The sequence below is a fragment of the Centrocercus urophasianus genome, unplaced genomic scaffold (assembly GCF_019232065.1).
Source record: "Centrocercus urophasianus isolate 14NV4802_14NV808 unplaced genomic scaffold, USGS_Curo_1.0 seq_33, whole genome shotgun sequence".
Taxonomy (NCBI): Eukaryota; Metazoa; Chordata; class Aves; order Galliformes; family Phasianidae; genus Centrocercus; species Centrocercus urophasianus.
The window spans coordinates 6,680,603-6,697,347 of NW_024884900.1; the positions used below are offsets into that span (position 1 = coordinate 6,680,603).

Genomic DNA, 16,745 nt, shown 5'->3' on the forward strand with positions numbered 1-16,745 from the left:
CAAGTAGTGATAGAATGAGGTGTAATGGCTATTAACTGGAAGAGGGTATATCAGGAAAAAATTCTTCACTCTGAGGGTGATGAGACATTGAAACAGGTTGCCGAGAGGTGCTGTGGGTGCCTCCTCCCTAGAGGAGATCAAGGGCATGCTGGATGGGGCAGCGAGCAACCTGGTGCACTGGGAGGTGTTCTTGCCTACAGCAGAGGGTTGGAATGAGATCCTTCAAGTTCCATTTCAACCCAAACCATTCTGTGATTCTACAATCTACTGGAAATCACTGTTCCAAGGAGCAGTAACTGTCTATGTGATGGCAAAGCACTTCCATTCAAGCACTAACCACAGCATCTCTAACACGGGTTGGAAAGTTAGCTAAAGAAGCACATGCATCAACACAAAAGATGTGTGGCCTTTACAAGCCACATTAGGCCTTTAAGCTTCACGATACACGTTTTCAAAAAGAGTCACCTGTCACTCAGTAATTCCAAGACCTTCAGTCACCCCTCCTGGCTGTAAGACCAAAGAACTGGCAAACCTGAAGCTCAGCTGCACGCTGCTGGGGCACTCACCGTATCCAGTGTGAGCGAGCACTGCCGTCAGACTGCCAGAAGGACGTCGTCTCCCCGTTTGTCATCTTGTCAATATCAGCAGAATTGGATGAGGTTTCTATGTGAGTGTAGCACTTTGTGACAGACTTCAGCTTGTCCGACTCCTCGTTACCATTCAAGTCGCTGGGGTATTCTGGGGGGAAAAATTATAACAAAAAGCACGCATTTTTCTTTTGCTCATTTTTAAGAATCATTTTACTTTTATTACAGTCTCCTGTAAGTTAGCTTGTTGGCATAGAACAAAGTTCCTGGAGAAGTGACAGAAAATAAAGCACAGCAGAGTTTCATTGCAGATGAAATCACAATAATTCTAATCTACCACTTGAAGTATGAAAATATCGACATACCTTTGTCCAGCAGCCTCCTTTCCCTATTGGTCCCATCATTATTTTAGTAGTTTCATTCCCAAATACAAAAATATAACAGGAGAAAGTAACATACGATGGAGAAAACCTCAATCCAGCTATGCTAGGGAACAGACAAAGCCAACTGTTTCTCTAAATAACTCGATCCATTTCAATAAGGATCAACACCATTAAAAGTCGTGCCTGCCAAAGATTAAAGGAAGCTTTTCCACTTGTCCGGAAACACTTCTTCAAGCTGTGGTTACACAGTCATTTTGGAAGGGAAAAGAAGAAAGGAAAAAGCAAAACCACGACATACCTCTCTCTTTTAGGAGAAGTCGATCCAAGGAATCCTTCAGAACAGAGGAGCGCATCATGCAGATGCTGTTGAAGTACTCCAGCACAGGGTAAGGGATGGCAGTGCTGGAAATGCGATTCCGGTGCAGGAACCTCAGGATCATTGAAGCATGAAGGCCAAGGCGCTCTTTAGATTCGGAAAATATATCTATAAAACCTGGAAAGAGACGCGATTTCTTTCTTTGTTGCAACATCTGACTCGAGTCCACACTGTTCCCCTCTACCTCTTATTATGAGATAAATCCTAATGAAGCACGAGAGCCAATATGAGAACTCTATTCCACCATATGAAATAACCACAGCAGGGCTAAGGAAAGTGCAAACAAATAACTTGTTGGCTACTTCAGATGTCCAAAAGAGCTCATAACAATTACCAGATATCTTAGTTCTTAAGCACATTCTGCAGTCCAGAAGTTCAAAACCCTTATCTTCACTATCGGGGTGAAACAGACCCTGCTTGGCTTTGAGCTGCGTGCTGCTCCCACATTGCTCACTGGAGCTGCATCAGGCAGCTCCCTTTGGCACTGTGGATCATTCCCAAAGAAGTCCCTAATGCTTTCCACCATCTACATAAGAGATTTCAGCTTCAGCGTTACTCTCCATCACAGCACACTCAGATACATCAAACAATACTCCCTAAGTACTTCCTGATGGCTCATCTGTTAGCCAGTCCTGACACTTTTGTCCCATCCTCTAAGGTAAATCCCCTTTAGCCACTTATCATTAAAAGCTCGGGAGGAAAGACACAAACTGATACTTATCCCAGAACCCAGATTCCAAAAACTGTCATTTTCAAAAATAAAAGCTATCAAATACCACATATGTTTTAGTAGGATTCCAAGATCCAAATAACAATACAGCAACGTTTGTGACTCATCACCTGAAACAGACTCAGCAGAGGACATATTCTTCCAGCTATCAAGTATAAGAGCTGTGACTGCTTTACCAAAAGTCTGCAAGACACTTTTTTCTGCCTGAGAAGAACTAAACAAGGATAACAACCACACAGAGAAAATATCAGTCGCTTATAGAAGTGTTTGACCTGAACATCATTATGTGAAGGTTTAAACTTACAGTAACTTCACTTGTTTGATACGAGGGCAATGAGAACAGCTTGGAGTAGAGGCTTGAGAAGATTAGGACAAGAAACACCACTAAAGCAGTTCACTGAAGCAGCATTCCTTACGCAGGGGCAGGACTTGGGAAACCATTTGTTCCATGCTGTCCCCATACCTGGAACAAGTGAACAAGCCTGCAGTTGCCTGATGACGTGGCTCAGCTCCCCTTGAAGATTAGCTCCACTGGAATTCTTCAGAGCCTCCAGCATATTCTCCACATCTACAGTGCCATCTCCTTCAGCATCAAATTGTGCAAAAGCCTGACAGGGGAAAAAAAAAAAAAGAAAAAAAAGAACCTTTATTTCAGCATCTCTCCTTCAACGTATTGCATGTAAATCTTAGCAACAGTGGAACATTACAACAGCACTAAACTAAAATCAAAAAAGTCTGTTTGCTGCAGCATCGAATTTATGACAAGAGCAAACACAGCCTGGTTGAAAATCTGCAGTCTTTAGCAGGTTTTAAGGCATTTGCATTGCATTCCTATTGAAGCCAACCATAGCTATGCTTAGGTGGAGACAGCACATCATCCACACCAGTGAATCAGCAGTATCCATCCACCCAACATCTGCGACTGCAAAGAAGGTGTTCATGAAAGAACATGAAAAACCCTCTTCCATTAAATGCCAGGTTTGTTCTAAAAGCATCACAATGCATTACTCATTGGGGCCACATCCATTTCACACTGCAGCCATTCAAAATCTTTCAGGTTTCACTTGTTTCTAAACTGACTATTAGGAAGAAATGCTTTACTGTGAGGGTGGTGAGGCACTGGAACAGGATTCCCAGCGAGGCTGTGGATGCCTGGAAGCACTCAAGGCCAGGCTGGATGGGGCTGTGAGCAACCTGGTGTACAGTGAGGTGTCCCTGCTTGCAGCAGGGGAGTTGGGGCTGGGTGATCTTAATGGTTCCTTCCAACCACTCTGTGATATTTCCTTTATTTAAAAAAGAAAAATTCTCAGAACTACATTTTTTGATGTTTATTCCCTTCCATCATCTGTCTTCTTGCACTGAATGCCAGTTGAAGACAGTTTACTAAAGCATCTATGAAAAGAATGAAACCAGGTAGAAGTCTACAAGACTTTATTTTCTTTCTGAAGTGAACCACTGCCAGATTTACTTATTTTGGCCCTAGCATAAGTGTATTCCACACTCAGCTACAGCAGCAAGCCACCCAGCCTCTAAACCCAGCAGCCCACGTGTCCAACAAGCACAAAGCTCAGGAAGAAGCCCACACTTGAGACTCGCTTGGTCCTCATTATCAGAACCAATGTACCATTATAAAAGCAATATCCTAGAGAGAAACAATCTGAGATGACTAGATTAAAATAACCTGCCAATTAAACATGACATAATTACAGCAGCAAATGAGAGCAAAGTCCTCGGAAGGCACCCGAGCCGAAGCACGACGTCTGAGTTGGCTGAAGCCGTGGTGGCACTTGTGTGGAGCTGAAGTTGGGCTCTGCAGGTCCATATGTGAGCTCACAGCTGGAGCCCTGCTGGCAGCCCCACAGCTTTGCTCTTTGCAGCGTACATGAAGGGTTCTGGGCAGAGGAAGCTCCCCAAGCAGAGCTAGGGCCTTTGCTCGAGGACAATAGAGGGAATTCATTTTAACAAACAGATCCAGTGCCAAAACAAATGAAGGCACAGCTTTGCTACATGACTTCTCCTGCCTCTGACTGGGGTCACGCTGTATAATCACTAATCCACGAAGCAAGCAAGCTCTGGGACGCTACCAGTGAGAATAAACGTCACATAGGATAAGGCTGGGGCTGCCAAGCACTGCTTTAAGCCAACACCTGACGCTTGCATGCACAAAGAGATTACCACATTGACACTTTCTTTGCACATTAACGCAGCTTTCTTTTTTAAATCCTTCCTGTGACCTCAGCAGATCTATAATCTTGCCGACTCCAAAAGTCTACAACTATTTCTGTCTGCTCAGTGTAACTTCAGTGCTATCTGACACAAAGCATTGGCAGTTTCCACTGCTCTGCTGTGCACAGGGCTGTACCAACCAACCCACCCCGCCTGTAGACACAGCACCCGAGCTGCACTCATGTGTGGGACAGAGTTACCTCTGCAACAACTTCACTGCAGCCCACCTTCATCCTGCTCCTTAATGAAAGCATTAAACCCTAACGTTTCCTACCAAGCTCAACCATGACCATGGGGTAACTTATCTCAGAAATGAGGTATGCAAACAAATCTGCCCTTTAGCTTCCAGAAGGGCAGCACAACGCAGCATCTCTCAGGTGTGACCAAGGAAGACTTTATATTCCATTCATTGCACTCAGTACAACTGAAGCATCCACATTTCGAGCAAAAGTTGGATACATTCCACAGCCACTGCTGAAGCACTGATAGATTAAGAAAGGTTTAATTTAACTAACCAATAGACAGAGGTTTATTTTGCCCATAAAGCATTTAACAAATGCGCTCAAAAGCCCCAGACCGAGAACAGAAAAACTTAATGGGAGGTGAGAACTTCACGTGTGCCAGGCAGAACTCTGTAAATGTCAAAAAGTGGAAACCTTCTGCCCTGCCACCTGCAAACACCTCACTCTCAGCCCACGGGCTGCTGCCAGCAGCAGAAACAATGAATGAGGGTTTTCCACACACATCCCAACATCCCCACATCGCAGCAGCACAGATGAGCTGCGACCACAACCCCATCCCAGCACAAATCCCATGACACGCTTTTTCCTCATTTCCTAGAACGTGGAAAAAAAAAAACAACCCATACTTGTCATGCAGAGGAAGATGAGCAATGCAATCCCCAAAGTATTTCTTTAGCCTGCAAAACTCAGTCGCTTGTATTAACAGGGGGAATCTCAGTGTACTGATATCACTCTCTGACTTGTGAGAGGTTAAGAAGTGTTGGTTAATGGCTCTTGGGAAGGAATTGGACGTGGCACTGAGGTTAGTGGGCACGTGGGGATGGGTTGATGGTTGGACTCAGTGATTGTAGCAGTCTTTTCTAGCCTTAATGATTTTGTGATTCTAAGGGTAAACTCAGAGGGAGTGTTTCAGCCAGCTGTGTGAAGCAGCCTGGAACCAACACACAGCCTGTGTGAAGCACCAACCTCCTCCCAGCGCCTGGTTACTATGTCAGCACTGACTCATTCCTAGGAGCACACATGCGACTCAAAGGTCAGCTTCCAGTTATCCTGCCACTTGGGAGCCATAGAAAGGCTGAAGGGAGACACCGGGGAGTCCCAGAAACTGCATTCAGAAACAGCTTTGGACACAGCCACCTCCTTCGGTAGCTGTGGAAACCCCTATGGGGTGTTCTGGAGTCCGGCTCTAGAACGGGCACAAAGGACAGTGCTGCAGTTTGGTGCTCCGGCTGTCGGCTCCCCGTATCCCTTTGCAGAGCTGAAAGGAAACCACGCTCCTTCCTACCACCGAGGCCTCACCCCTCCTGTCACACACAGCACAGCGTCCCGCCGTGCAACCGGGCGCTGCAAGGGGAGCGCCGGGCCGATTTTAAAGAGAAACAATCAAACGAAGCACAGCAAACTCTCATCGGAACCACCCCAGGGCGCTTCCCGCACTGCCGGTACCGACGGGGCAGAGCCGGAACCGCTCCTTCTCGGGGTTACGGGGCGGGACAACACCCGCACCGCCGCACGGCCTCTGCCCGCTGCTGCCGGCGGGGCAGGCCGGGCTCACGAGGCCGCTCGCTCGGCACTCCCGGTTCCGCGCTCCTCCCGCTCACCTCCTCGCTCTCCCCGCGCGACCCGGCCGTCAGTCGGGACACGCTCTCCAGCACCTCGCAGAACTGCTCCAGACTCACGGCCTCGTCGCCGCGGCTCAGCCGCTCCTCCAACCAGCGCACCAACGCGCCGTGGTGCCGCGATATCAACGACTCCGGCAGCGCCGCTTCCCTCAGCCGTGCCGTGGCCTCGCGCAGCCGGGCCTGCTCCAGCAGCACCTCGGCGGGCGGCAGCGCAGGAGCCGGGCTGGCAGCCGGGAAGGGATCGCCGGGCTGAGCCGCCGCCTCCATGCCTTCCTCGGCTCCCTCCTCCTCCTCCTCGCTGCTGTGGCTCGCCGCCGTCCCCATGGGCTTCGAGCTGCGGCCGGACGCCGGGCAGAGCCGCTCTCGCTCCTTCTCCTTCCTCTTCCCTCTGCCTCCGCCCGGCCCGGCTTAGTCAGCAGCTTCCCGCGCGCCGCACCTGTCAGCGCCCGGCCGGCGGCCGCCGCGCCACACTGCCGCCAAGCGACGCCCGGCCCCGTAAAGCCCCGCCCCGCCTCTTTACGACGCCGGCCATAAAGCAGCGCGGCGCCCCACACGTCTCTCCCGCCACGCCGCCGTCAGGCGCCGCGCAAAGCCGTCGTGAAGCTGTTGTAAAAAAGCGGCGGCGCCATGCGGCGGGGTGCGGTAGTAGTCGCCGCTCTGTGCTTGGGCGCCGCCTGGCTGCTGGGCCGCGGGTTCGATCCCCGCGCCTGGCTGCAGCCCCGCAACCGTCTGCTGAGCGCCGCCGAGCTGGGGCGGCACCGTGGGGCTCCGGGGGACCCCGGCCTCTATCTCGCCCTTCTGGGCCGCGTCTTCGATGTGCAGCCCGGCCGCAGGCACTACGGCCCCGGCGGGGCCTACAGCGGCCTAGCAGGTGGGCGGGCGAAGGTGGGGGGAAGGATGAGATCTGCCAGGACCCGAGGTTGAGGCGCGGAGGGGTCTCTGAGGGGCTGCTTGGGGCCTGACAGGGCTTCTGGGGACTCCAGAGGTGTCAGGGCTCTGGGGCTCCCTGTGGGTTAAGAGGGCGCTGGGCTCCCCAGGACCTGACAGGGCTCTCTGGGGCCCTGCAAAGCTCTGAGGCTGTCAGCATGGTGGGGCTCCCTGGGGCCTTACGGGCTGACAGGCCCGTTGTCTGCCACAGGAAGAGATGCCAGCAGAGCGTTTGCGACTGGAGACTTCACCCCATCAGGCCTGGTGGATGATGTGTCTGCGCTGTCGCCAGCAGAGATGCTCACCATCCAGAGCTGGCTGTCCTTCTACAGCACCAACTACGCCTGTGTGGGTAGGTGGGTGCCACGTGTGTCACCTGAGTATGGCTGCTGAGCTCAAGTCCTGGAGCTGAGCAAGTGCTGTTGACTTTGTGATCTTCAGAGAGTGGCTAATCTTGTCCTGTGTGGGTTTATAACATGTGCAAGTTGCTGTGTGATCCATGATGTGAAGGGAGGTAGCTCAGTTCTGTTTCAAAATGAGGCCACAGCAAAGATCCTCTGGTGTAGTTCTTTGATTGTTTTCTTTTTTGTCATTAAATAACAAATTATTAAAAAAAATAATAATAATAATCCACAGAAATTAGTCACTTTCAGAGAATCAGAATTGTAGGGGTTGGAAGAGACCTCAGGAGATAATCAAATCCACTCCCCTGCTAAAGCAGGTTCCCTGCAGTAGGTTACACAGGAAAGCATGCAGACAGGTCTTGAATATCTCTAGAAAAGGAGACTCTGCCACCTCTCTGGGCAGCTCGCTCCTTGCCTGGAAATGATGTAGTCTTAATTGATCTTCTTCTCTCCAAGGGAAGCTGGTGGGCAGATTCTATGATGAAAATGGGGCACCGACAGAGGCCTTAAAGCAGGCTGAGGCTGCCATCGAGAAAGGGCTGAAGTCCAAAGCAGAAAGTGATCAGTGGAAGGAGCAGTTTCCACCCTGCAACTCTGAGTGGAGCTCTGCCAAGGGCAGCCGATTCTGGTGCTCCAGGCAGAGGTAAGTACTGCTTTCCTGCAGTCATGCTTGGGCCTCTTGGAGCAGAGCATTTCTGCCCCTCTGTTTGAGCACCCACAGCTTTATCATAGCAGAAGAGGCACTAGAAGGTGTCCCAGCTTCTTTAGGTGAGTTCTTGTGGCTTCCCCACAGAAGAGCTCAGGTTAGTCCAGACGTGCTGAGGGCTGGCGTGGCTGGAATATTGCAGCCACGATCCCTTCTGTCTGTATTCCTGAGGTTGTGCTTTCAGCCAACCCACCAGGAGCACCACCAGCAATTTGTGCCAGGTTTATCTGTTTCTGTGTGAATTAATTCCCTCTGCTGGCTCAGCCACAGCTGATAACCTCTCCGCAGCTGGAGGAGCACAGTGGGATGGTAATTAACTGACTTCCAGTGGGAGGCAGCAGAGGGGGAGTTCTGCTCAGCGACATGGAGAGTGGTTAAAAAGAAAATCCAGACTCATCCTGATCATTGACACCTTCAGGAATTTTATTTCTGAGGCAAAAACTTTTGTCACACTGGAATCCAGATCAGCTTTCAGAAGCTGCCCTACATGCACGTGATCACCCTGCACTCAGGAAAGCAGGTCAGAAATCCCACTGGGCTGTTAGCAGCATTCAGGCAGGTCTTCTTGCCCATCATGAATCCAAAGATCAGCTGCTGTTTTTTGAGCTTCCACAGCCTGTCTCAAAGGGAACAACAGTTCCCTCTTAAAACCATATAAAAATAAGATTGATCTTTGAACAGTCATTTCCTACTTATCCTGTTTAGATGTGTACCTCCCTTGGATTGGAGACCATTTTGTTTTAAGCTGAAATCATGCCACAGACTGCACTGGAAAATGCTTGGGCAAGGTATGCTACCAGTGTGCACCTTGCTTTTGCTTCTGTGTGAAATGAGCTTGTTTGCAGTTGTAGAACTGGGTGTTATGTGGTAGTCTCTCATGTATGCGTTTACAGGCTTAATAAAAGACAGCAGTCAGGGGAACAGACAGGACAGGACTTGGCCCATAAAGAGATGCTATGAAATACTTGGAGATTTTTTTTTTTTTTCCCCTAGTTCTCAAAATCTCTGTGTTCACCAAAGACAACATGTAATCGTCTGTGAGCTATTAGCTACCCCAGAAAAGGCATTCTTCCATTAGGCACTCTGTGCCACATACAGCCACGGTTCCTTTTCCCTTAATAGAAACAGCAGAAGTTGGTTGCTCTCAGGTGGGTCAGAGCGTGTAGCTGCACACAAGTTCAAGCCACAGGTTTCAGCTGATAAATACGTATCAGAAGGCAGCGGGATGTTGGGAGCAAAGTCTGTCTCAGCGCGTGCACTGTTAATCTCCCGGGGTGCTTTGAATTTTCACCTGCTTCTGTATTCTCCAGAAGCATTTCATGGCTCTGAATTGGGTGTTTGAATTGTAATTTATTTCAATTCTGCATTCTTAGTGGGGGAGTGAACAGAGACTGGACCGGCGTGCCCCGCAAGCTGTACAGGCCTGGCTCGAGGGGAAGCCACTGCGTGTGCGTGAGAACCAGCGGCCCCCCGTGGGGCCAGCAGGGCTCAGCCCAGCACAGCGACAGAGGCGACCTGGATAACCCCCACCTGCAGGAATACGACGGCTGCCACCCGCAGGCTGAGCAGTGCATCCTCAGCACGTGACACCGTGATCAAAGGGGGCCAGAAGGGCTCCGGTGATACCCTGTGCTTAGGTGGGCAGTTCCAGTTTTGTTCCCTCCCGTCTGTCTGTGCAAAGGGAGCGATAGCAGTTTCATGTTCTGTGTCTTTTAACACGTGGAGATGGAGGTGGGAGAAGAAGAAACACTTGAGCCAAGGTACTGGCTAAAAAACTGGCACTTAGTGCTTTTTGCCCCACAGTATTTTTACATCTGGTGACAAACTGTAAGATGCACAGCCTGAGCTATGCTTAAAAATGTATTTCTTGTACAGCCAGGAAACAGATGTTTGTGTGCTCAGCGGTGAGCGTAAGGTGTTGTGCTTTAAGGCAGCAAGCAACAATGGCAGCAGCATCACTGACTTCAGTTTATGCACAATCCTCCAATGTCACCTGAAGTCTCTTACTGCTACTGCCCCTTCCCATACAACTGCTTTGCTCTGAAGGATGTAAAAGCAGCAGGGAGAAGCCTGACTTTCTCCTACAATTGCAGTGTGTAGCATCCAGGAACTTGTGCAGTTCGTATACAAGTTCTGCTTATCAGATCCATGAATACAGAAGGCAAAGGTCAGAGCTGCATTTCCTTATTTCATGTTTGTATTAGATACTGAGCAAAGAAGATAATGGACACCACCTATGAGGATTGCTGCTTAAAGTTGACCTCACCATCCTTGTTTGGTGATTCACTACTTGAAAGCTACCCAGCCCTGCAGTTTGAACTAGGTGATAATAAAATCTATGTACAGTGTGACCATCCTGATGTAATTTGCCTGTCTCCATTCTGGTTTATTATCTCTTGTTTGTTACGTGTCCATCAGACTGTAACCTTGATCCACCCTCACAAAGCCCAGCTCACTTAAAACATGTGCATCTTTCACCACAGCTGTCAAAATCCATAACATTTTGTTAATTCCAGAGGAACAAGGCAAATCTTACCAGTTTTGTGTAGGGCTGCAAAAGATGGGGGGCTAGGAGCTATGAGTGCAGGCTGGGGGGAGGCAGCTGCAGTTGTTCCTAGAGGCTACTGTGAGAATGGGTTATTGGAGCAGCTGCAGCCTCAGAAGGCACCTGGATTAACTACAGCCCAGCAACGAATACAGCTTGGTGCAGAGCTGTGCCAGTTCTAAAGGCAGCTGCCACCTATTTATAAAAAGCTGGGAAGCATTTATAAGCTCCGAAGGCTTTTGAGCTATAACCACTCCTAAAGAAAACCCCAGGGAGCTAATTAATTAATAAACTGGTGGCATTACAGGAGGCTCAGCAACATTCATTAAAAGCAAGAATAATCACTTAATTGCAGCAACAATAGGAACGTGTTGCAGCACTTTTCACTTACTGTGTTCAATGATGCTACAGCTACCATGAATGAGAACCATACAGCAATTTAAACTTATGCTTATTTAGATACTTGGTGGTTTTGTTTTGCTTTTAACCTGGTTCTGTTATTTCTTTTCCTCTACCCTCTGTAAGAAGAGTCCCCTGCACCACTTTCAGGCAGAGCTGGAAGCTGTCACTGCTCAGCAATGCAAGTTTTCTCTAGATAGATGGCAGCAGAGCCGTCGCACTGCTCAGCTCCTCAGTTGTCCTTCCAGAACTGAAGTGCTGCCCCAGGCTTGTGCCAGCTTTGGGATTGGACTAAACTACTTTATGCAACAATCCATACTAAAGCTGTGCAAAAGCTGCAGGAAGGGCTACAACGCAGTGCTTCCTTGTCTCACTTCAATGGAAGCATTACAGAAGTCAGCCTGTTATTTACTTTTGGACACAGGCCTTACAGCAGGGACTTGTATTTAGAGGTCAACAGCACAGATGACCTCAAAGTACCCTCAAAAATTCAATCAGATTACGATTGAATCAAGGGATAAGTGCCTTTAAAAGCAACTTCAAAAGTTTCAGAATTCCAAATTATTAAACACTAGAATATTTTTTAAGTTCCCATCTGTCTGAGAAGCTAGATTCCTACTGAAGGCACCAGCTATGCAGCCTCCAAGCAGGTTTCATCATGCTTTATCCTTAAAACTGCTCTTCCTTGCAAATACTGTGTTGAAATGCTGAGGGGATGGACTTGATCTAGAGAACTAGACAAAAGTCAGTAAGCTGCTGTAAGAAAGCAAGGCAGATTTTAGAAACTGGTGGTGTTGCTTGGCAGGTTGGAAAACTAATTCACAGCTTATTCCTTGGTTTAGTTGGAAAGACAAGGGGAAAAAGTTTCCGTCTTGCCCCAGGAACGAGTCATTTATTAAGGCCAACAAGGAGACTCCATGAAATGCTCCAAGAAAATCATATTGTTTCTACTATCCTAATTCAAAACCTCAACTAAATTCTCCTGTGAAGGGGAAAACAATTAAACAGGATGAAGTAAAGAAAGACTGCAGTTAATCAAGCTCACAACTCTGGTAGCTGCACTTTTATAAAATTAATTAAGCCTAATGCATCACAATCTCAAAATGGCTTTGGTTGGTCTCACCACTGCTTTTTCTGGAGTGAAGCTGCAGCAATTGCACGCTCTTCCAGAAAGAGAGAGAAGGTGCCTGCCAGTATGTGACAGTGCACGAATAGTATGTGAGAGTCAGCTCAGCCCTGCTTGTCCATGTAAGTGCATCTGAGCTGAGCAGTTCTGGCCTGCAGGAAGTTAGGGCTTAGTTTTACAAGAGCTATAGATAAGTCTACTGTAAAGCAATCAAGCTTTACACGAAGCACGAAGTAGGAGAACACCAGGCCTTGTCAGCCAAAAGAAGACTGTAACAACTGCACAACATGGAAACAGAGACCTAGGACAACTGCAGAGAATAAACTGCCATGCCCAATTAATTCCTACAACCCTGGATGTCCTCGTGGTCAGTAACAGCAGCTCAAAGCAGGGCAGCTGTCTCCACGAGAGAAAATACTTTCTCAGCAAGGTTTCCACCTCATGATGCATTATTTAGTTATGCATTTTATTACAAGTAGAATTATTACACAACAAAGTAATGCATATTGGAAAAATACATTTTTACAATGACTCCAGACAAACACCGCAGATAAAATGCCATTGTTGTAAGACTTCCTTTTCTATTTCACAGAGGCTAGAAGGTTCAATTACCTGTTTAAATCGCTCATACAAGCTTTGAGTTAACCAAGTTTGCTGCAGTATTCAAACTCTGCTGGTTAAAGGAAAAAAAAAGGAGTTGCCTACTAAGAAGAAAATCCAGCCTGGGCCTCCCATGTCGTTACATGTTAATTTAGAAGCACTGTGTGAGAAGTTGGATGAGCCATTGATCTCCAGCACAGGAAGTCATTAAGGCATCTGTCAAATTTAGCAAGCAGCTCGCTACGCTCTGTTAGTACCTTTAACGCTAACACTCTCACTCCACTTAGTGGTGCGAAGCAGTGATTACACCTTCAAAGAGATTCATACATTGAAGCTGAAGCCAGACCACATTTTGTGCTTGTATAAAAGTGCCGGATGACCGCAGTCAGGAATCCAGACTCAGAACAAAAAGCTGCACTATGAACTATCACAGACTTTCCATGCAGCCCTGCTGAAGTGCCCACAGCCTGCTCTGACAGCACTGCTTCCCAGGGGCACCTTTTCTCTGTACCCTTCTGTTCAATCCTTGGCAGACTCAAGCCTCGAGTTAATAGATACCACAGATAGACAGCAGTGGAAGAGGGGTGGGGTTTTTGGTCACAACTGCAGGATGCTACAAAAAGGAAGCGCGTTTGCTGACGGAGATAGAAATGTGCTGACCACTACAAAATTACCAAGTGCCTCCATTCACAGTTTCTCCTCTGCAGTGGAGCATTGCCAGCAAAACTCCAAAAGAATCTGAGATCTGATGTTTCAGACCAATGCTATGCAGAGTGCATAAAGGACTGAGCCCCACCAGCTGCTTGGTGAGGCCAACGTCTCAAGCTGAAGTTTGAACTACATGAGGACTGAACGGGGATTTTGGTTCAAGTTGTCAGCTTTTCCCTTTTAACCCCGGCAGAAAGCTACGTAGAGTTGGCTGTAAGGAAACTATCACAAAGGCACTTTAAAAATGATCAAATTTGCTGTATTTAGTTGCTTTGAATTTAATTTAAATGAATGTCTCAGGCTGTGTATTAGTTTATCCATACTCAGAACTTGGCTCGCAGACTTCAGTAGGAAAGATCAAGCTGGTAGAATATTGGCTGGAAAGGGCAAACGGAGCATTAAGTACAGTTCTCCAGATCCTTCCTAAAGTTTCAGGCAGTCCTACTTCTTACTCTGCTTACAGAAAAAGAGCAGCTTGCCAGTCTTAACCTTACGTTCAGTTTAACTGAGTTTTCATTAAGACTTTTTAAAAAAATATTTAAACAGCTGCTTATCCTGTTGGAATAGAATCCCTGTTCTCCTAACTCTTCCATCAGGGAAGTCACCAAAAAGGTGAAACGTAATTGCTAAAGCACTTAAATGTTGTGGAGCTTTTCAATTTAGATCAAGTCCACCAGCTGCAGCCCTAGGACACTCCTCTACCACAATGTTTAAGTCTGCAGCTCAAAGCCAGGAGAGAAGCTATCATGATAACATGCAGTGCACTGCAGTCAGGTATTCTGTAGCCTAATGCACTCTCCCCAGCAGTCTGTTACCCTTCATTGCCAGAGACTTGCAATCAATGTTATTTTGAAGCACAGAAAGACATTGACTAGAAAATGTTTTCCACAATCTATTCCAACAAGCTGTAGCGTGCAGTTAAAAGCTTCAGACACCATCATCTCCCACCTCATTCATCTAAGCATAAAATGTAACTGACATTATGCCAGAAATGTACCATTTATATTAGGAATGGTGCTACACAGACCATTTGCATTACACAGGCCATTCTACTGGAACATGCCAGCAGCAGACATAAAACAGTAAGGGAAATTTGTATTGCATCATCCATTACTCTTTTCTAGTGTTGAAAGAGTGAGATTCCAGTTATATGCATATTGGAAGATCAAAGTGCAGATCAAGTGAGACCGTGTGAAACTCACTGTGCAAATGATAGTGTTTATACCCTCCCCCATCATTTCTTGTACAAAATTGAGAAAAAGCCTCAGGCGAGTCCCCTATAAAAGCAGCAGTCTGGTTCATCACCTCATCTAACTCTTAGGAGCAAACAGAGCAGTGTGTCACCATCATCTCCATATCAAACACTCCATTTACCAGTCTTTAAGTAAACACGTGCCAGTCCATGGAACAGAGGTGAGGAATGTCAAGTTCAGTCTAAACTAGATTGATCTCTTAGGATGAAGAAAGCCTTAGCATGGCACGCAGTTCTGCTTAAACACACATTTTCTTCTGACTGAAGCCTTTGCCTGCCAAACCACAACCTTGTTTATTAGCAGATTGGTTTCCTAGACAATGTGGCATAAGCATTTCACAGATTCAGCATGTTTAAGAGAACATGACCAGCTTAGATTAAAATACTGCAGCATAACCCAGAAGCCTGGCCCTCCACTGCCAGTTCAGAATCCTTCCCTCAACAACAGAGGCTTTGTATTACAGGAAACCTCCAAATACACTCCCACTGGCTGGCAATCCTGCTCAGACTGGACCCAGAGACACAGCACCTTCTGAGCTTACTGCCTCTCCTGCAGCAGTCAACCAGGGTCTCCAAAAAAAGGAAAGGGCCGCTCTCCCTCATGGAATTCATAATGCACTTCAGCATTTATTGCTGTACGGCGACTCAGACTACGTAACCAGCTTTAGTGTTTCTTCATTTAGCAGAAGCTTCGGCCCTTCAGCGCATTGAAGGTCATTTACACGAGTTTCATGAATTGGAAGGACTAGTCATGGAGATAGGAAAGTGCAACAAAGTAGGCTTTGACAGCTCTAACAGGTATGAGCAAGAGTATTTTCTGGCTAAAACAGTCTTGCACTTCTCTTGAACATGCTAACACTAATGAGGAGGTATCAAGATGTGGATCTGCAATTCTGACTGCTTTGCATCAGATGTAAAGCTTTCTGTTGTAAGGCCACAATTATTGAGCTATGCTTAGGACTAACTCCCATTTTTGAAGAGTTTCTTGAAATGAACAGTGGTTGTAACAGCTCAGTCTAGCTTCACAACAAGTCTTCTCTACAGAAAGGGAAAGTTAATCTTTAAGACAAAGCAAAGAAAGATACCTGGTTACCCTGAAACTTAATGCCATCTCTACTAAGCAGCCTGAAAGCAACAGGACTTAATAGAGTTGCTCAGTGCAAAGCACCATCTCAAGGACAGACCTGTTTTACGTCAATTCAAAACACCAGCCTTTAGCTTCCACACCCAACTGCAACTAGAAGAAGATCTAAATTATTTTGTCACTTGGTTTCAACAATCCACTCGAATTCCTAGTGAAGTCTATCACAGCCCAACACATTTACAGTCATACAAAGTCATTTACACCAGAATATATCATTAACAGGGTCCTTAATTTGTTCAGTCTATTGCAGAAGACATGTATAGGCCTCCTCTTCCCTATCCAGAGGACTTGTAAGCAGAGCTGCTGTCAGGAACAGACTGGAAATCCCTTTACTTCCACAGCATACTAGGAAACTCCTCCCAGAGTCAGGACATCAAAGCAGATGTTGCAAACTCGAACTGGTTTGTTCAGATCAAATTTTATGATAGGAATCTCCTTCGTTGAGCACTTATGGCAGAGCAGGCGTCCACAGTGTCGGCTGTTGACAGAAAAGTGGTAGGACAGAAGTGAGCTCTTTCTCAGGGAATACTGGGGCTTTCATGCTCGATGTCCTTTCACAGTGATAACGTCACTGGAGCAGGTAGAGCAGCAATTGAAATGCTACTTTTTGTCACCTCTTTCAGAGTAAGTCAGCCCCACTAATGAATACAGGCACTGGAATCTTCTGCTATAGTTAACTTCAACACGACTTCTCACTTCCAGAAAATTGAGGAGAGTCTAAGTGCATTAACTGCTTATGATATGATTTTAACCAGACCACGAGTCAGA

The 16,745-nt window shown here is 47.1% G+C and overlaps 3 protein-coding genes across 4 annotated transcripts in view; 1 reads left to right on the forward strand and 2 right to left on the reverse strand.

Annotated features, from left to right (window-relative positions):
• Positions 1-6,564, reverse strand: part of ZZEF1 (zinc finger ZZ-type and EF-hand domain containing 1) — a 53,339-nt gene extending 46,775 nt beyond the window's left edge. For both annotated transcript variants that reach the window (XM_042829956.1, XM_042829955.1), the window contains exons 1-4: positions 6,146-6,564; positions 2,540-2,684; positions 1,269-1,463; positions 567-738 (exon numbers count right to left, since the gene is read on the reverse strand). In XM_042829956.1, coding sequence (XP_042685890.1) covers positions 567-738; positions 1,269-1,463; positions 2,540-2,684; positions 6,146-6,490 — 857 coding nt within the window. In that variant the 5' untranslated portion in view covers positions 6,491-6,564. The remainder of the gene's footprint in view (positions 1-566; positions 739-1,268; positions 1,464-2,539; positions 2,685-6,145) is intronic.
• A 229-nt stretch (positions 6,565-6,793) lies between these two features.
• On the forward strand, positions 6,794-10,568 carry LOC122166458 (neuferricin). Its single transcript, XM_042830257.1, has 4 exons — positions 6,794-7,037; positions 7,305-7,445; positions 7,954-8,140; positions 9,577-10,568. The coding sequence occupies exons 1-4, from the start codon at positions 6,794-6,796 to the stop codon at positions 9,788-9,790; spliced, it is 786 nt and encodes a 261-aa protein (XP_042686191.1). The 3' UTR covers positions 9,791-10,568.
• A 2,157-nt stretch (positions 10,569-12,725) lies between these two features.
• ANKFY1 (ankyrin repeat and FYVE domain containing 1) overlaps positions 12,726-16,745 on the reverse strand; it is a 31,954-nt gene continuing 27,934 nt past the window's right edge. Inside the window, exon 25 of the mRNA XM_042830256.1 lies at positions 12,726-16,455. Coding sequence (XP_042686190.1) covers positions 16,323-16,455 — 133 coding nt within the window. The 3' untranslated portion in view covers positions 12,726-16,322. The remainder of the gene's footprint in view (positions 16,456-16,745) is intronic.

Bases quoted from the DNA above. Each gene is read 5' to 3' on its own strand.
- LOC122166458 (XM_042830257.1), top strand. From the start codon at position 6,794: ATGCGGCGGGGTGCGGTAGTAGTCGCCGCTCTGTGCTTGGGCGCCGCC. The intron at 7,038-7,304 runs GTGGGCGGGCGA...TGTCTGCCACAG, and splicing joins GGCCTACAGCGGCCTAGCAG to GAAGAGATGCCAGCAGAGCG. The intron at 7,446-7,953 runs GTAGGTGGGTGC...CTTCTCTCCAAG, and splicing joins CACCAACTACGCCTGTGTGG to GGAAGCTGGTGGGCAGATTC.